Below are 20553 nucleotides of genomic sequence, written 5' to 3' on the forward strand. Positions count from 1 at the left end.
CTGGGTGGCTCAGGGGTTTAGTGCCTGCCTTTGGCCCAGGGCGTGATCCTGGAGCCCCAGGATCGAGTCCCACATTGGGCTCCCGGCATGGAGCCTAGCCTGCCTCTCCTTCCACCTGTGTCTCTGCCCCTCTCTCTCTCTATGTCTATCATGAATAAATAAATAAATAAATAAATCTTTAAAAAAATAAAGGCAGTATGCAAAATATGAAAGAACATTTCTATTAGTGGACAAAGGGTTAATGTATTATGTACAAACAAGCAAATAGATCATCAAAACACCAAGACTCCAAGAGGTAAATGAATCAGGCATAAAATTGGCCACAGACACAGAGTAAGAAAAATACAGTTATTAAAGATATGGAAAAGGTGCAATTATACTAAAATTGAAAATGCAAATTAAATTGAGATAAGATTTACTAATAAATTATCCAGTATTTTTTAATGTTCATCAGACTTCTAAAGTTGGCTACTCAGAGTGCTAAGAAAAGGCACTGAAGTAAACAGGACAGGAAGATAAATTGATGCAACTTTTCTCAAAGGCAATCTGGCAGTTCAGGCAGACAGACAGAAACTAACAAAATAAACTACAAAATTAGAGAAACAGAAAAGTGGCCTTTATGCAGGCTCATGCTAAGGCATGGGGAGAAAGGGAACTTGTTTCAATTCAAGACAAGGTTTTCTGCACCTTCTATCTTAAATTATTCCAAGTAAGTGCTTCCTAAAGTATACGTTACAAAGGATCAGTCCTGTTTTTTATTTTATTTACAATCGATTTCAAAACTATTAGTATTAGAAAAATTAAAGATTTATGTCACATTAAATATCAACCCATTTTCCTAAACTCTTAAGGTTAACATATAAATTACTCTGCCAATTGTTAGAAATCTAAATGTTTACCCTTAATTTCATCTTAGGTGCATGCTTGTGGAAAGACATGGATCCATGAGCCACACTTTGAGCAGCACTGTTTTAAAGGATGCAGTGCCTAAGACATGCTAATGGGCCTCTACATAATGTTTCTCTAACTTTACATTATAAGAAACAATGATTTATCATCCACAGATTGAGTACACTCATTCTGAGAGGGTTTTGAAAGGATATTCAGCACAAAATTTGGTTGCTTTATGCCATCCTTGAAAACAATTTTGTTTCCTGATTTTAAATAACTAATGGGTAATCTGCTTTGCAAATCTGGTAACTGTCAAATATGAAGCATTCCATAGCGAATTAGTCACCATCTCTAAAAATTTTACAGCTATTTAGTCAATTCTCATTAAATTAACCTACAGACTCAGGTGTAATTCCAGTCAAGATAACACCAGACTTTTTTTGTTTTGTTTCTACAGGGATGTGGGGCATTAAGTTGATTCTCAAATTCACCTGGAAGAGAAAATGCATAATCACCTTCACACTTTGGTAAAAGAACAATGGGATGAGTGTTCTTTCCCTACCAAATGCCAATTAACCCTATAAGGCAATAGGAACTAAAAGGATTCTGACAAGAATAGTAGTATAATAATTATAAATGGCAACAATACTAGCAACGAACTTTAATGAGCATCTATTATGACCAAAACATGTGAAAAGTGTTCAGTGTTCATTATGTCCTTATTCCTCATAACCCTCCGGGGGAAATATTATTTCCATATTATTATAATGAAAGAAACTTATAAAGGTTAAGAAATTCAATAAGTGATCTGGGAAAAAAACACATCAATGAGGGAAAAATGGAGCTCAGAAATACATTCGATTTGATGCTAAAGGCATGTCAATTGTTTCCATGTCACTGAGGAATGGAGTATTTAATAAATGTCCGTAAGGCAAGGGATGATCAGTTCATAAAATATACTTAGATCCCATCTACCAGGATACATAAATATATAACATTTCCAGGGGGGGGTGAAGTGATAAATCTTAACAATAACCCTATAAACATTCTAGAAAATTAAAAGTAGATTTAAAAATAATTATAAGCTGAGGAAAATCTAATAGGATACAAACTGAAGTCAGAATTGATTGCAAAAAGTTTAAGAATTCTAAAACAACACAGCTATTTCAAGTAAAAAATAAAAAGAAATATACTGAGTAAAAACATTTGCAAAATTTAAAGAAGGGTTAATATGCCTTCTATTTAAAGAGAATCAATGTGAAAAGAACAAGTAAATGAACAGAACTGAGTCAAGAATACTAGGAGCAATTCACAGAGGCAAAACAGAAAGACACAGATTTCCCACCTCAGTAACAATCAGGAAAATAAAAACTAAAAAAAGAAAAGACGACGGTATCTCTCAGGCATGAGATATTAAAAATTAAAGTGTTGATAATAATATCTAAGTTGGCGAGACTCTGGTAAACACCAATGCAGTTGTTAGAAATGATTATTCGCGCCTCTTTCTGAAAGCACATCTGTGGTTCCTATCAAAATTAAATACTTGGTTATCCTTCAACTCAGGGATAATATTTCCAAGAACTGGTACTTTAGGAATAGAAATATTTTCAGCCTTTGAATATACTGTCTCTTATTCGCAGAATGTTTTTTCCTTTTTTTTTTTTTGTCTAGAAAACTCTTCCATGCATTTCAGCATCAAGTTCCAATGTCCCTTCGTCAGGTCCAGGTCATGTTTAGTTCACCTTTGTATTTCTCAGGACAATTCCAAAAGCCTGCAGGTATTTTAAAGCTTAAGTGGAGGCAACGCAACCCAAGACATGGGGCAGACCAACGAAAGCCAGGGGGAGTGCATGGAGACACCTGTGTGAAGGAGTTAGCAACGATGGCCAAGGCACACGGAAGGAAGGGTCGAAGGCGGGAGGCCAAGAGTTACGAGGCTACAGCTAGACAGTCTACACAGAGTGACTCAAACAAGCACTGAGTGAAACCCAGAGGACAAAGGAGGTCCCACGTGTAGACTTCAAAGTCTCAGAACACCAGTAAAAAGCAAATAAAAATGTCTACAAAAGTTTGTGGCAACAGAGCAGTTACTGCCACTCAATCCTGTCCTTCAGTCCTTGAGAGGAAAACAGAAAATAGAAAGATCCATAAAATACTGCCTGCACTGACCTTTAGCTGCCACCAAAAATAGGAGGCCACGTATGGAACCTTTCTAATAATCACATAAAACATCTAAATGCAGGATGGCATCCATGCATGAGAGGGTGAACGATCTAAACCACCGTAGCGGGGAATGGCCAAAAGTACAATCCGTAACAACTGCCTCTCCTCTAAGGGCTCCTCCTGTGTACGATTAAGAGCTCAAAAAGCATTTGTTGAATGAATCAACGATACATGAATCAATTAAAGATGAAAAAAGATTAAGGGCACAGCAGATAAGGCAGAAATGTCTGTAATCGATCCAATCTTGTTCCAGAAAAGATGGTTCAGAAGGATGTAATGAATTATTGAAAATAATCTATTATTTCCCCAATATATATTTTCTAATAATGCCTTCATTCATCCATTTTTCTCCTATTAAACCTCAAAGTTAAAAAAAAAATTCTACTATACACCAAGAAGACAAAAAGCAGTTTAATCTCCTGCTTTTTAGGCTGGGCAGCAATACAAGTAATTAGATCACTGCAGCATTCCAAATTATAAAACGTATGATATTCTGAAGAGTCGGCATTAAACTCAGTAGTAAGTACTAGAATTCGTTATGAGATGCAGGAGTACCCAGTATCACATGTTGACATAGAAAATATTGCAATAGTTACTGAGGCATCCAAATCAGCTGATGGATAAGGAAATGAAGACAGGATGACCCAGTCCTCCGTATGCTTAGGTCATCACTTCTGAAGCTTCTGACTCACCTCACTCACTACCATCCTTTTGACTCCTTTTACAAAATGGTCTTAAGACCGCAGAGAAATCTCTGTTCTGTAGTCCGGCACTCCCGCGCCAGTTATTCTACTACTCATCAGGCCTATTCTAACGCACGTAACAACTCACCGCCCGAGCTGAGTCACCGAAATCTATCTTCAATCTCCCCATGGCCCTAATGATGGCGATGATGGACTGGATGGTGTTACTGTAGACCACTGCTTTGTACTGTTTACATTCCTCCTCCGAATAACCGGCTTCGTGGATAATTCTAAGGAGACAAAAAGAAAAAAAAAATAGCCAAAAAAACACCACCACTTACTTCCTTTGATGGAAAGGTCCACTTAAACATAAAAAATAAATTTAATGTTTTCAATCTACTTACTTCATTTGCTTCACAATTGTACTTTTCCCAGATTCACCAGCACCTAAAAAAACAACAACAAAAAATAAAATAAAGGATTTCTAACTTCATTACTTAGGCATATCCAACTCCCCAAAATAGGTACACTCATTGTGTGTGTGCACACACACATATACACACACACACATTTTCTCTGTCTTGTCTTATAGCTAAATTTTTATTTATCTATTTATTTATTTTTAAGAATTATCTATTTATGATAGACATAGAGAGAGAGAATGAAAGAGAAAGAGGCAGAGACACAGGAGGAGGGAGAAGCAGGCTCCATGCCAGGAGCCCGACGTGGGACTCGATCCCGGGACTCCAGGATCGCGCCCTGGGCCAAAGGCAGGTGCTGAACTGCCGAGCCACCCAGGGATCCCCTAAATTTTGTTTAAATAAAAACAATCTTTTTGAAAAAGGATTTATTCATTTTAGAGAGAGAAAGATGGACTGTGTGTGAGTAGGCGGGAGGGGTGGGAGAGAATTCTCAAGCAGACTCCCTGCTCAGTGTGGAGCCTGACAGGAGGGCTCAATCCTAAAACCCAGGAGATCATGAACTGCACAAAAACCAAGAGCCAGATGCCCAACCAACTAAAGCACCCAGGTGTCCCTTTATCAAAGCAATCTTTAATGGTTTCCAAACATAGAAAATTGTCAAAAATAAGGCCCATCTGTTTATTCACAATACTTAAATTCAATAAACTTAACTGAAAAAAAATGCTTTTATGGTTGTGTATTTTCTCTAAAGCATTAAAAAATTCAACCTTCTGTAACTTAAAGCACTATATAGAAGTTTTAGTCAAAATTTTGCTCCGCCTTGGAAGATACTCTGTTTGGTCAGTTATTCTAATTTTAATCTTTGCTTCTTCAGCTGAACGAAGTAGAGAGCAGTGGTGCCAAGCAGCCATCTAGCAATTAAAAAACAGTATATGTTACAACAGCTGGGTCTCCTGCGATGTATGCTCAATCACTATTATTAAACATGACACACAGCCAGCATAATTTGCTAGCACTGGGGATGCAATGGTGTGCAGGACAGAATTGTCTCCCCCATGTTCTTTTAGCTTCTCTGTCACTCGAGTCATAAACCCATTTTCAAAACCCTCCTTCACTCTCTCCATATGCAAGGTCTCTTCACAATCTGGGTCCCTAGCATTATCCCACCACAGCATAAAAAATATTACTAATCCTATGGCCCTTTATAAAGGTAGAGCACTCCTATCCTTCACATTTAACAGTAGCTGATATCTTTACATCACATTAATGTCAACTACTTGTCAGGCTCCTTCTGATTGTTAGATGCAGAGAACATCTGCGGGTAGGACACAAAATAAAGAAAATATGACAAGTCTATCATTTGCCTTCGTGTTATCTTTCTCTGGGGCTACAGAGCATAGAGGTGTTTAGCATGGTTTGAGAGGCTCAGCTAGGATTTTTTTATTATCCAGGCGCCGTATTCCCATTTTCCCAGGGCCCTTCCTACAGTACTATGTGATCCAGCATTACTGAAGAACTTACCAGTCCAAGAACACCTACTGCGACCACACCACAAATCTTCAAATATACTGTTTTCCCCGACAAAATCTAACTTACTCTGCTGCTTCTTACCAATCTGGTTATTCTCCATCAACCATAAACTTAGCTCCTCATCAACCTCTCCTGACCCACTCACCCAAGGATTCTTGCTGCCCCACACTTTGCACATGTTTCTATGAGTATTTCTTAAATTCTCAGCAGCTAACTTGTGCTAGACACACAATCAACCAGAAATGTACCTATATTTATTTAAGTTACTTGTGTCTATTACACATTAGATGGCAAACTTCTGGGCTTCATTCCCTTTGCCCCATCCCTCTCCCGCTACACACACACATAGACATACACACATGCACACTCACGCACACACACTCCCAAATCATCAGAAGCTTCCGAGAACAGATCATAGTTAAATAGCTTATTTGAAAATCTGGGGGGAAAAAAGACTGCTTAAATTTTACTTGTGATTTGATACTCAAGAAATTTTCCCAAGATACCAGCACATTAAGTAGAAAAGCCGGAGCTGAATAAACAATGAGGGCATTCTTCATTTACAGACAGCCTTTGAATGTTTCAGGCATCTGCCAATAAAAACAATTCCAAGATAACCCATTATTTATTAATCAACAACAGTGTATTTGGCTCTGTGAAAAGCTCCACTGTAGCTGTAATGGCTCACACATTTATTTCTCTCATTGAAGAGAGATCCACCCAACTAACGTACCCTAGGTAGTTTCCAGCAGGGCTCTCTTCAAGAAAGCCCTCTGGGTTTCTACACCACTGCAAACTGAGTCAGCAGCAGCCATGCTGTGATGATGAGACCTTCTAGATCCCTTTAATCATACACAGAAGTGGTGATTCCATTGGCACAGTGACCTCTAATGAACAGCCACCTAAGGACCATTCTCTTACTGAAATAACTCAACAACTAGAAGGACCAGGAAGGCTCACATGATATAAGCCAGTAAGGTCTGAGAGACAAGTGTGGTAAAATCAGAGATAGTTAAAAAAAAAAAAAAAAAAAGGAAGAAAAGAAAAAAAATTAAGATTACCAGTTAAACTATATATATACACATATATATGAGAGTTTTATAATCTTAATAAGAAAAAAATTTTCCTGACATTATCTTTAAGTTCTAATTCATTTCACATCTCTTCAAATAATTGATAGCATGGGACACTTAGCTTACTTTGCAGTGAGCATCTTAAATTAATGGATTGTGGTTCAAAATATCCTGAGATTTGTTTAACATTAAAGATTGAGGATGGGAGTGTTATTAATTGTATTTCTACCCAATTTCTTTGCAAGTCACAAGGTGTTCTTTGAGGAATAGATATTCTAGACACAGAAATGCTGAAAATAGTCTTTCAAAGCTTAGCAATTTATGTAATTAGTTTTCAATTCTCACTTCCATGTAGACAGACTCCTAATAGGAAAATCAGAAATGCTACCTGGTTAGGGTTCCAACATACTAAATACTGGTATTTATGCTTTCCACACAGCATACAGGAAAGAGTTAAATGTTGTTCTCTACAAATCTCAGCAAATTATGTTTGAGAGACTGACAGGAAACAATATTGAAAAAAAAAATCTCAGAGCTAGTGGAGAGGCAGGGGAAGGGAGAAAAGGTAAATTTTACTAGCAGTACTCAACTAAACAGCTATTTTTTCCTTAAGTCCAGGGGCAGCATTTAAAAGGGTTGGAAGCATCTTGCTTTCAAGGAGAACCAAGGAATATGAATATGTACGAAAAGTTCAAAGTGTATGACCATTGTGGTCACAAGGTCAGGTTGGTCAAGGTGACTAAGTGATCAACAATGTAACTGTCAACAAGCTGGTCACTGTCAAATGAGAGAGACTTCAGAGTACTAGGAAGGGAGATTTTAACTCCCAGAAGACCAAGAATGTGTGCAATATGGTCATGGTAGGTAAGCCAATGGCTATAAAGCCAAAGGAGGAATCATTAAGGGGGTCCTTCAGTCTCTTTCTTAAGATTTATTTCAGAGATAGAGCGTGAGCAAGCATAAGCAAGAGGGACAGAGAGATAGGTGGAGAGAATCTCAAGCAGACTCTACTGAACATGGAGCCCAACACAGGGCTCAATCTTATGACCATGAAATCGTGACCTGAGCCAAAACAAAGAGTAGGATGCCCAGCTAACTGCACCATCTGGGCAGTGGGGAAAGGGAGCTCAGCATATGATGGTAACTCACCATACAGATGGTGCAAGGACAAAGAGCATCGTCACAGTAACACGGAGAGGAAACTCACTGGCAGTTCAGGGTCACATGTGCACAGCCACCTACTGTCAAGGAGATTTGGGAAAGGGAAACGCAGCAAGCAAGGAGTAAGCAGGAGGAAGGAACCACAAATTATGACCTTAGTAAAGTAACCCTTGGCTAGATTCTAATTCTTTGCCTAGAATCATATAATTTGCCATTTAAAAAATAATAATCAAATGATGTCTGCCCCTGATTTTGTGGAGGAGCAGTACAGGAAATTTGAAGTTTTAACTGTAAGCAGTTTAAAAACAAGGACCCTCTGAACTCGGAAAACAAATTTTTTCCTCTAAGAAAACTTTTTTCCTCTAAGAAGATTCTTTGTCCAATTCTCTGCTTAGGGTCACAGTTGGAACATTTATTTCCTGGCTTCAGGATTTCAGCTGCCTGATGTCAGAGGCCATTTAGCTATTAACATGGTGATTTCGTTATCTTCTTCTGAATTCCTGACACTACCACTCTACTTTTAAGGAATCCTAATTTTTAAATAGAATTTAATAATTTCACATTTTCACACTGAATAAAGCTAGTATAATTTAGTTTAAATTAGAGTAAGACCAAATTACAAGTGCATATAAAGTCACTTTTATCATAGTGCTTTCTGTCTCTGAACCAGGAATTTCCCATCTTCTAGAGACAGGAGTTAGCATAAAACTAGAGTAAGCTAAGTTGTTAGCCTGTAAGTAGGGTAAAGCCTCAGATACTGAAGAGTTCTTGACACGCTGTTCTGCTTCATTTTCAGTTAACTCCCAAATTCTGGCAACTAAAGGCAGTTCCAGCCATTATCTCTACATCTGTACTGCTTTACTTTTAAAAATTCTAAATTTTTGCTTTTTCTTCCCACAAATGGCAGCTCAAACAGGTTTGCCCAATAAATCCAAAGGAACAGATCAGTGGTTCCCAAACTATGGACCTCAAACTGAAGTCCAAACTACCATCCTCAAAATCAGAACCAACAGTATAAGCAACGTGTATGGTAACAATAACACTTAAGAAATGTTCCTTCCCAGGCCCCACCTAGAACTTACTGAATCAGGAACTTTGGGAGTAGGCCCAGCAATCTGTGTTTTAACAAACCAAGTGATTCTGATGGAAGCTAAACACTATGAGCAAGTGAGGCAGAAGAAATGAAGGTCACCTTTTTTCCCTTGATTAGTGATCAGAATAACTGACATCATTTAATTGTTGACTACCTATAAAAATATGAAGTAACTATATTTCCCTCCTCCCCCTAAGAATGATATAAGTAATATTGTTTTACATTTCTGCAAATAGCTTATTAAAAGGCAGCTGGCTTCTTAATTCTCATATCTACTTCTGCATTTAATATGGTACAGTTACTTCGATTGAAGTATATAAAGAAAATCTATTTTCACATAATTATTTGTAGTTAGAAAAGGGAAAAGCAATTTAATAGCATTTATAGATAACTGTTGATTGTCTTCTTTGATTCTATATCCAAATTTGAAAAGAGCAGCTTAAAGATTGGTTATAATGCATTTCTATGAACTTTTCACACTTTGATACTTTAAAGTTCATTGGTCTATCTTGTACTTGGAGGAGTATTTTACCCATGTCAGATCTGGAAATTATTTCACTGAGCTGTGCAGAATTCAATATTGATATATTTTCAATACAAAATGATAATAGCATAATGATATGAACATATGATACATATTATATGTATTTTCATCTTTTTAATATTACCTGTAATTTCTTCAGAAAAGACTAGGTCTTGGGAAGGTATCAGACTCTCAGTGCTAGGCATACATTTTTTTAAATTTCAAAAAAAAATTTTTTTTTTTTTTTTGCTTAAAATCTCTAGTTTTATTATTGGAAACAGTTAGTTGTTTTCCTTGAAGTGACAGACTAACTCTGCCAAATTCCCAAGTAGGACTAACCATAATTTCTTTCAAGTATAAATGGTATTTCAAGAAAAGAGCAACTAGTTCAATTCACTACTCAATCACACAACTGCTTTTCATCCAGATAATCAACATGCTTTGGAATACGCAGAGTCCTTTGGATATACTTCATTTTTGGTTACACAGCACATTAAAGAGATATGTACCTAATGGTCAAGATTTAATAAAAATAATGATTTTTACAACTTCAGAATTTTTTTAAATCACAAATGCATAGCAGTGAAGACTATAATGATTACTGGCACAATTCAGTGCCATTGACCTGACTCAGTAGATTGACCAATTATTTTTTTGGTACTCTCATAACAAATGACAACACGATAACAAAGGCAAACAAACAACAACCTAGTATTATTATGAAAATGGTCTTAGAGATCTCAGAGTCCATGGATCACTCCTAGAATTGCTGATTTAATGTCTTTCTCAAGCACTGGACTATAAGCTATGATGGAGGAGAGCCTGTTTTATTCTCAAGATTTATTAAGAAAGAGAGGGAGAGAGAGAGGAAGGGAGAGGGAGAGAGAGCAAGCACACAAACATGAGCAGGGGGAGTGGTGGGGAAGGGGGAAGCAAGCAGACTCCCTGCTGGGGAGGCAGCCCTCCCAAAGCAGGCTCAATTGTGGGAGCCTGAGATCATGACCTGAGCCAAGTCAGATGCTTAACCAACTGAGCAACCCAGGCGCCCCCAGAGCCTTGTTTTTTTTCACCATGATATCCCCAAAGTTTTCTCCTATATTTAGCACATGGTAGAAATGCAGTAAACATATTTGCTGGCAGGCAGGCAGGCAGGAAATACACCATGAAGAAAGTATGAGAAAATGTAGCAATATTTCCATGAACTGTAGAAAGGGAGAATTCTGTTAGAAGACCAGAAAAAAATAAAGGAAATGTGGGAACTCGTGATTGCCCATTAAAACAGATTGTCTTCTACCATAATAGGAGTAGTGGCTGGGAACATGGCAGCTAAAGCCCATATTTTCCATCCTCACTTGCTGCTAGGTGTAATATCACATTTCCCATAAAAGCCTATGATGTATAAAAGGAAAATGCAGCCCTGGATTCTTTCTCCTGGTCCTTCGTATGAACCAGAAATTAGGTGTGCCTGTGGTCTTGCTCCAAATGTGGATTCAGACAATGCCCAGGGGATGCTGGGGCAATGAGAAGGCTGAATGGTCACTGAACGCCCATGTGAGGAGAGCATCTCAACACTACTTAACCTAAGATCTGTTACAGGGAAGAAATAAGCATCCATCTTCATTAGGCTAAGGTCAAATTAGGTGTCTCTGGTACAGAGCTTGGACTTTAGGCTGACACATTTTTTAAAAGCTGTCTAGGTTTAAATATAAGCAAATATATAAACATATAGATATATAAGCCAAACTAATAAGTCCCCAAACCTAGAAACATTTTTAAAAATCACCCTATATGAAGTGGAAAGGCAAAGTACAGAATAGGGGAAATATCAGTAATTAATGAGTATCAAAACACAGATTTAATGCATAATGAATTAACATTAATTGACCAAAAAGATAACAATTTAAAGAGAAAAAACAAACATTTTAAGGCTATATCTATATATACATTAAAAATACATTAAAAGAAGTATATCAATAAGTGTTTATATCTGAGTTAGGTAATTTTATTCTTCAAATATTTCTACAATTTTCAAATTTTTTATGTTGTACATAGCACGGACTCAAAATTATGCAATTCATTTAGAAAAACTTGGTCATATCTCTCCTGTGATCAAATTTGAATAAAATTATCTTCTAAAATCTCATTTGCTTCAAACTCAACATTTCCATATCATCACTCATGCATATAAATCTCTCATTCTAATCACAGCAAATTACTTTTACTGCCAAAACTTTCATGATCATTCCCACCTCCCCTTACTCTATCCTAAGTGGAGCACCTTCCTTATCAACATGGACACTAAAAATGACCACACCATGTTAAGGGAGGGGAGTATCTGGGGTTGAGCCTTCCCAACCAAAGCATTTTTAATTTTTAGGGAGTGTGGAAACTAAGATGACAGACCCTGGGTCTACTACATGGTCCATTATGGCAGGCAGGGTGACCATAGCCTTACAGAGACTCAGGTAACAGACTGAAGCTGCACTCAGAGGCAGCGCAAGCAGGCAGGCTCTATGCAAGCCATGATTTATCGCACAAGACACTTCTAATGTGATGCCAGGACCACCTAGGCAACAGCCATCATGTTCAAGATAAGAAGAGGCAAAGCATAGGAATCCTAAAGGACTAAACTTTGTCCCTGCTATAATGAGTTGGGAGTAAGTCACTCTGCCCTTTCTTCCCATTCACATACTAACCCCCCACACCAATTAGGGATAATAACCAGGAGGGGAATATGCTAAATGATAAAACCTCCTCATCTGAACACTTACATAAATGGACTGTTTACTCAGCCATAAAGCAAAAAAAAGATCAAAATTTTGCCATTTGCAACATGGATGGACCCTAGAGAGTATTATGCTAAGTGAAATAAGTCAGAGAGAGAAAGGCTAATCCCATATGATTTCACTTATATGTGAAATCTAAAAAAAATTAAAAAACAACCAAACAACAACAGCAGCAACAACAACAACAAATAGACTCTTGAATACAGAGAACAAACCGGTGGTTGCCAGAGGCAAGGTGGGGGGGCAGGCAAGGATGAAGTATGTGAAGAGGATTAAGAGGTACAAACTTCTAGTTATAAAATGAGTAAGTCATGGAAATGGAAAGTACAGCATAAGAAATACAGTCAATAATACTGCAAAAACATTGTATGGGGACCATACTTATTGTGGTGAGGATTCAGTAATGTACAGATTTCTTGGATCAATGTTGTAGATCTGAAACTAATAGAACACTGCATGTTAATCATAATTCAATTAAAAAATAAATGGGCTGTTTAAAGAATCAGACTGGACTAAGGCTTAAGCAACACTGAACATTTTGTAATTTTCTCTACTAATCAGCAGGTAGGCGTTCAGCAGAAGGTAGGCTGATTTTAGAGTAAATTAAAACAAAAATGGTATGCATTAACTCCTGTAACCCTCATTATTAATACATAAGTAATGGTTTCTAAGCTATTTAGGAGGAGACATGGATATTATACTTTCCCCCGTGAAACACCCCAAATTTTACCTACTATACACAACCTGCTCTGAAGAATTATCAAAAGGGATGTGGATGACCATGTGTTACACACCATATGTGAACTAACATCGTTCTCTAACCACTTTAAACTTTTCCCTCAAGTAATCTGATACATATACTACCATTCTATTTTTCTATTTTCACCAACCCAGATTAAATCATTTCTGTGTGACACCATGCTTTTGGTGGAATGGAACAGAACAGAAAATAAACAGAAATAAACCCACAATTATATGGTCAATTAACCTTTGACAAAGGAAAATGACCATACAATGAGAAATGACCATACAATGAAAAATTAGTCCCTTCATCAAATGGTGTTGGGAAAAATGGGCAACCACATGTAAAAGAATGAAACTAGACTACTTTCTTTCACCATACATATATTAACTCAAAATGGGTTGAAGACCTAAATGAGATCTGAAAACAAATCTTTGAAGAGAACACCAGCAGTATTCTCTGATATAGACTGTAGCAACATTTTTCTAGAGAAGTCTCCTGAGGCAAAGGAAATAAAAGCAAAAATAAACTATTGGGACTACATCAAAATAAAAAGTTCTGCAGAGTGAAGAAAACAATAAATGAAACTGAAAGGCAACCTACTGAATGGGAGAAGATATTTGCAAATGACATAGCCAATAAGGAATTAGTATCCAAAATATACAAAGAACTGATCCAACTCAGTATCCAAAAAACAAGTAATTTAATTAAAAAAGGGAAGAAGACATGGACAGACACTTCTCCAAAGAAGACATCCAGATGGCCAACAGACACATGAAAAAATGTTCAAAATCACTCATCATCAGGTAAATGCAAATCAAGACTACAATGAGCTATCACCTCACACCTCTCAGAATGGCTGAACTTGAAAACACAATAAACAAGTGTTGATGAGGATGTGGAGAACAAGGAACCTTCATGCACTCATGGTGGGAACACAACTGGTGCAGCTCTTATGGAAAAGAGTGCGGAGATTTTCCCCCAAAATTAAAACTACTCTATGATCTATGAATTACACTAAGTTTTTCACCAAAAAAACATCAAGACAAGAGATACATGCACCCCTATGTTTACTGTAACATTATTTACAACAACCGAACTATAGACACAGCCCAAAAGTCCATCAACAGATGAATGGATAAAGAGGTAGTATACCAGAAAGCAATAAAATACTATTCGATGGAGTATTATTTGGTCATTGAAAAGAATGCAATCTTGTTATTTGCAGCATAATGGATAGATCCAGAGAGTATAATGCTAAGGAAAATTAAGTCAGTGAGAGAAAGACAAATACCGTATGACTTCACTCATATGAGGAATTTAAGAAATAAGAAACAACACATATAAACCAAGATACAGACTTTTAACCACAGAGAACAAACTGATGGTTACCAGAGGGAGGTGAGTGGGGAGTTAGTGGATATAGGAGATGTGGATTAAAGAGTACACTTATCATGATGAAAAAAATAAAGCAAAAAAATCATTTCTATGTGACCCCATGCTTTTGGCATGTAAACATGTAGCTTAAAGTGTTCAATAAAATTTTGATTCAAGCAAAGAAGTGGTTTACAAACAAGAGAAAGAATGGCACCTCTCTTTCACTCAGTGGTCCAAGTGTAAGCTTGTTCAGAGCTCACGGTCAGCGTGACAACGTCAGGGATCCATCTTCACATGGCTCCCGACTCAGTTGTAGATATCTGACTGTGATCTCACCTGTACATGAGCCTTGCAGGCAGTGAGAGGGAGAACAAGTAAGGCAAGTGGAGGAAATGCTCTTTCCTTTAAAGTGTGTAATCCAAAAAGTGTAACCATCATTTCCACTCACATCTCCATGAGCACAACCTAGCCTCCTGGCCCCACTTGGCTCCTAGCTGTGCGGCTATGTGTCTAGCAAATAAATACTGAGAGACAGTGGATATCGGGGATAACCAGAAGTCTCTGATGTATTCAAGTCTTTTCTTTTCCTTCCTTTGCTGCTTATCTTTTAAGAAACAAAAATTAAACATTATGCCAGTTGACATATGCAAAATAAAACAATTGGTGTGTTTTTTTTTTTAATTTGTTTTGGTTTTCCTTTTGAAAACTCAATTGGATGCCTTGGAAAGACGCAATAAAGCAAGGTCTAATCAAGGCTATTGAATCAGCTGAGAGAGATACTGTTAACTAGAGGGGAAAACATTTTTAAAATCTAGGATTCTTCATTCGAATTTCTTTGCAGGTATCTTTAAATTCTCACTTGAAAGAAACAGAAACTGGAAATAAGATCTCTATTTTGGATATGCAAAAAAGACAACTCTGAACTGTAATGAGTGAAGCATATTCAAAAAAGGCCATAATCCCTCAATTTTTCACCACTGAGCATGATGTTAGCTGTGGCTTTTTCATAGAATCCTACATCAAAAGACTGCTGAATAAAAGTATACTTATATATTTTTAACTAAAAGAAAATATTCAAGGTATGTTTGCATTTTTTAGGACTTTCCCTAAGAAGGGTATTTGTTTGTTTTTTTTTAAAGATTTTATTTATTTACTTGAGAAAGAGTGCATCCATGGTGGGGGCAGAGGAAGAGGGAGAAGCAGACTCCCTGCTGAGCTGGAAGGGGTGGGGGCTAAATCCCAGGACCCCAGAATCCTGACTTGAGTACTGAGCTGAAGGCAGATACTTAACCAGCAGAGCCACCCAGGTGCCCCAAGATGGGTAGCTTTTGACAAATTCTAATCCCATCGGTACAGAGGAAACCTCCCTGCATAATTAACATATTCAAAACTTAATTACTTCAATCTCCCAATTTTTATACTCCTCCCAAAACTACTTTTCTCAAACTATTTTGTTCAACTCTTCAATGCAAATTCCAAGGATCCTAGGATTTGAACGCAAATGCCTTTTAGTCTCCCCTCTTTCACATGCCTGCAACCATTCTCCAGCCACGGAAATCTTCAGAAGAATCCATCTAATCCACACAACCAGAATTCCAGCATCTCGGTGTCAACAACTATGTTAGGCAATCAAGTCAAAGTTAAATAAAACAGGGTTCTGATTCCAGAATCTAAGTCAAGGGAATGAACAATCACAGTGTTTTTCTTTCAAATATGAGGTACCCTCTATATGGCAGGCTCAATACCAGACCCTGAAGACAGAGTGAGTGGAAATAAGAGCTGTGGTCCCTGGTCTCATGAGGGGGAGAAATCAGTGTCAAGAAACGCTATAGATTGTGCAGTAAGGAAAGGCACTCGGAGCCAGTGATTAACACATGCAGACAGTTGACTTAAAATATCAACACCTGCTACAAATGCATCTGAACAAATTAATGCATCTAGTAATTCACTAGAAGAACTAAATTAATAAGAAAATGACAGTAAAAAGTTACAGTAAATACAAACATGTAATTCCAAAATATAAGAACTATACCCTGTTAGACTTTTCCATTGCTCCACTCACATCTGAAATACTTTACTCTTCTAGAAAGGACATTGATAAATGGGATTATGTCCCGGAGGTGGCCTATGAACTGCTTGGTTCCGAGAAGGGCTGAAGATGTTAACAGAAGAAAAACATCAGGGAAAATAGGCTGTCTGATAAATGTCTAAAGAGCCCTCATGCAGAAAGAGAAGTTATTTATTCTGTGTGACACTCAAGAAGGCTGAATTAAGATCAATAACAGAAATTACAGAGAAGAAAATTTGGCTCAGTAAAAGTAATAATCTATTAATAATCTGTTGCCAGATCTATTAAACAATATCATCTGTCAATGGGATTGCTATTCTTCCCAGTTCTCTACTGTAGAAGGCATATATATATAGATATACACATTTTTTTTTGCTAGATGTAATTTTACATAAGATATGAATTAAAATGAAGTGGGGCAACTCCACATTTCCCATAGTTAACAGTACTGTATTGTACACTTAATATTTTGTTAAGAGTATCAATCCCTTGTTAGGAATTCCTATCACAATAATAAGATGAGGTGTAAGGAGGGAGGAAATGGGGCACAAGAGAGCTCTGGATTACATTGCTGGAAATCATCAAAATTATTTGTACCATTCTGACTCATGCAGTTGTGTTAAAATGTAGATTTCACATAAATAACAATATTAAAAGACTCGGTTGAGTTAATATGTTCTGGTCATACCCAGGTTTCTGTTCAGGGTTAAAGTTCCACAGAGATCAATAAAAGACAAGGCTTCTCTGCTTTTTCTTAGCAGCTGTCTCCACGGAATGAGAGTGAGTCTAAGAATGATAAATGATGGGGCAGCTTTAACCAAATCCCTGCACTTCCTCCTGCACATGGACACATAGAGATCTAAAGTTTAAGAAGAAGAAAATAGGCAAAAGCCTTTGAGTAATATCCAAAAAAATAAAATGTTTTACAAGGAAATAGGGAATCATTTTTTTTATTCAAAAATGAGGATAAATAATGTACCAAATCACTGGCTAGGACATGACATAGTAAGTTCACAAGCACTGGCAACTAATCAGAAGGTTTATAAAAGCAAAAAGATTCACTGATATCAGAGACGTTAAAAGCAAAAAATGTGTATCTCTGAATTAATGAGATATAATGTGTCCCCCCTTGTTTCATCCTCACTAATGGATCTAAATACCAGGTTCAGGCCTCTACTGGGGATTTATTAGACTTAAGTTTGAAGACTTAATAAACATAAAAACATACTCAACATCAATAGTCATCTGGGAAATGCAAATCAAAACCACAAGAAGATGCCACTTGTCACCCAGTAGAATGGCTAGAGTCAAAGAGTGAGATAGTAACAAGTATGGAGGAAGATGTGGAGAAACTAGAACACTCATACACTAACGGTGGAGCAGTCATTTTGAAAAACACTCTGACAGTCCTTCAAAATGTTAAACAAAGAGATATCATTTGACCCAACATTTCTACTCCTAAATACATACCAAAGAGAAATGAAACATAAGCCCAGGTAAAAATCTGAACTTGAATGTTCATAGCAGCATTATTCTTAATAGTCCAAAGACAGAAATAACCTAAATATCAACTGATGAATAAACAGGATGTGGCATATCCATATATGCAAACAATAGACATTACTCTGCCATAAAAAGAAATGAAGTACTGAGAGATGCTATGACATGAATGAACCCTATAAACATTATTCTGAGGAAAGTGGTCAAACACAGAGACCACATGTTATACGATTCCATTTATATCAAGTGTTTAGAAATGTCAAATCTAGAGACAAAAAGTAGATTCATGGTTGCTTAGGGTTGGGGTAGGGTTTAGGGGAAATGGAAGGTTACAGACAAAGGCTATGGGGTTTCTTTTAGGGTAACAGAAATGTTCTAAAATAGACAGTAGCAATGGCTATATTACATTGTGAATATACTAAAAATCATTGACTCATATAACACTTCAAATGGGCAACTTATATGGTTGGTGTCTCAATGAAGATGTTTTTATAAGTTAATAAAAAGTTTGGTGAAAATAATCAACAGGTCATTTAAGAATATTTTAAAAACCTGCTTATAGATATTCCATTTACCTCATTTCCATGAAATCATTCCCAAACATTCAATAACATTTTGTACCTTGTTCAGGAAGACTAAACCTTTTCTAAGGGGAACATCTATTCCACTCACCCTCCTTCCACTGTGTAGCATGTCTGACAACACAGTTTGCTGAAAGACTAGTGATTTTATCTAAAGCAGAAGTCCAAAGATTTTATACCTAAGCATATAGGTGGTGTTTGATATGAGAAAACAATGTATTTCCACTACTTTAGTATGATTCCAATACTAGCAAAATGTTCCTTCAGGAGGAAATTTTAGCCTGTATGTCTGTAGACTTGCAAAGTTAAAAGCTTTTAAGATAGTATTTCAAACACAGTCATTTTAAAACTTTATTAAAGAGAGCCCAGAGGGTTCCTACAGAACCAAGTGGGTGGAAAGTCACTCCAAGTGCCAAATGTATAGCAGAGGATCTTCCTAAAATTGTCATCTCTCAATTCACAATTCTTGCTCCCTATTTTTTTCTTGCTATTTTAAATCCAAGAAAAAAATACTTTAAAAAATTTGACAAATAATGAAAATAATTAGGGAATGCAGCACAGAAAGAGGGCAATGAAAAAAATATTATTTAAAACAGATAAGATGAAACCAATAAACACTGAATAAGGACAGAATAAGTACCAAGAAAGAAATAAAAGGCAAAACACAAGAACTGACAAGAGGAAATCTACAAGCTCTGTAAACATAAAAGAGTCTATTTCAATGATCATCCAAAGAGGAGAATAAAATATTTTCAGCCAAATCAGTATGGTGACTTTTAAGAAATGGTGTGGGAGTCTGCATATGCTCACATACTATTACTGAGAATAGAACTGTTAACAACCTTTCAGAGGGCAACAGACAATATATCTTTTAAAAGCATTAAAAACAGCCTAAATCCAAACACGATGATCCTTCCTGGATATTTGTCCTTAACACTTTTATGCGTTTTAACAACACAACAAGAATATGGTTAGCCTAAATGTCCAGGAAGAGGGAGTTTATTAAACAAGTTATGATAGAACCATATGAATATGTTTTTATATAAGCATTAAAAAGGTGATGATTCTACATGAATCAACATCGAAAACGTACAGGATTCATTACGTGAAAAAAAAAGCAGGCTACCAAAGTGTGTGACTAGAATATAAATATATACATACATATATAATCAATCACTATCTGAAAGGATATACACTAAATTGTTAATCGTTTGAGGCTAAGATTTTAAGTGGTTTTCACTTTCTCATTTACATATCTTTTTGTAAATTATTTTTATAATAATCACATATCTTATAATAAAAACAATAAGCTTACAATGGAAAACATTTAAACAACGTCTATAAAAGTATCTAGAGGGTAATAACAAAAGGTAAGAAAAAAAATAAGAAAAAAAAAGGTAAGAGATAAAAATATGATGGTTAATTTTTTTTTTTTTTTTTTTTTTTTTTTTATGATAGTCACAGAGAGAGAGAGAGAGAGAGAGAGAGGGGCAGAGAGAGAAGCAGGCTCCATGCACCGGGAGCCTGACGTGGGATTTGATCCCGGGTCTCCAGGATCACGCCCTGGGCCAAAGGCAGGCGCCAAACCGCTGCGCCACCCAGGGATCCCAAAATATGATGGTTAAAGAGAAAGTGGAAAAGAGACAAGTTAGTTTCATAAACACAAAAAAATGTGCACATCTTTAAGAATAAAAATGACCTCATAACAAATTAGAATAAGTAGAGTATTTTAAAAATTAAATAGAAAAAAGTAATAAAGATATGTGATAAAGATATTAAGACATTAAAATGGTAACATCATTAAAACTATAAATAAATAAATCTGAAAAAGTGAAAAATCTAGTTAGATGTCACATGACAAAAAAATTGGATCATTACCTTATACCTATACTAAGATTAC

General features: G+C 36.5%; 1 protein-coding gene across 1 annotated transcript in view; it reads right to left on the minus strand.

Annotated features, from left to right (window-relative positions):
- GNAI1 (G protein subunit alpha i1) overlaps window positions 1–20553 on the minus strand; it is an 80705-nt gene that overhangs the window by 24266 nt on the left and 35886 nt on the right. Inside the window, exons 2-3 of the mRNA XM_072791390.1 lie at window positions 4202–4244; window positions 3946–4087 (exon numbers count right to left, since the gene is read on the minus strand). Coding sequence (XP_072647491.1) covers window positions 3946–4087; window positions 4202–4244 — 185 coding nt within the window. The remainder of the gene's footprint in view (window positions 1–3945; window positions 4088–4201; window positions 4245–20553) is intronic.

Source organism: Canis lupus, chromosome 21 (assembly GCF_048164855.1).
Source record: "Canis lupus baileyi chromosome 21, mCanLup2.hap1, whole genome shotgun sequence".
Lineage (NCBI taxonomy): Eukaryota > Metazoa > Chordata > Mammalia > Carnivora > Canidae > Canis > Canis lupus.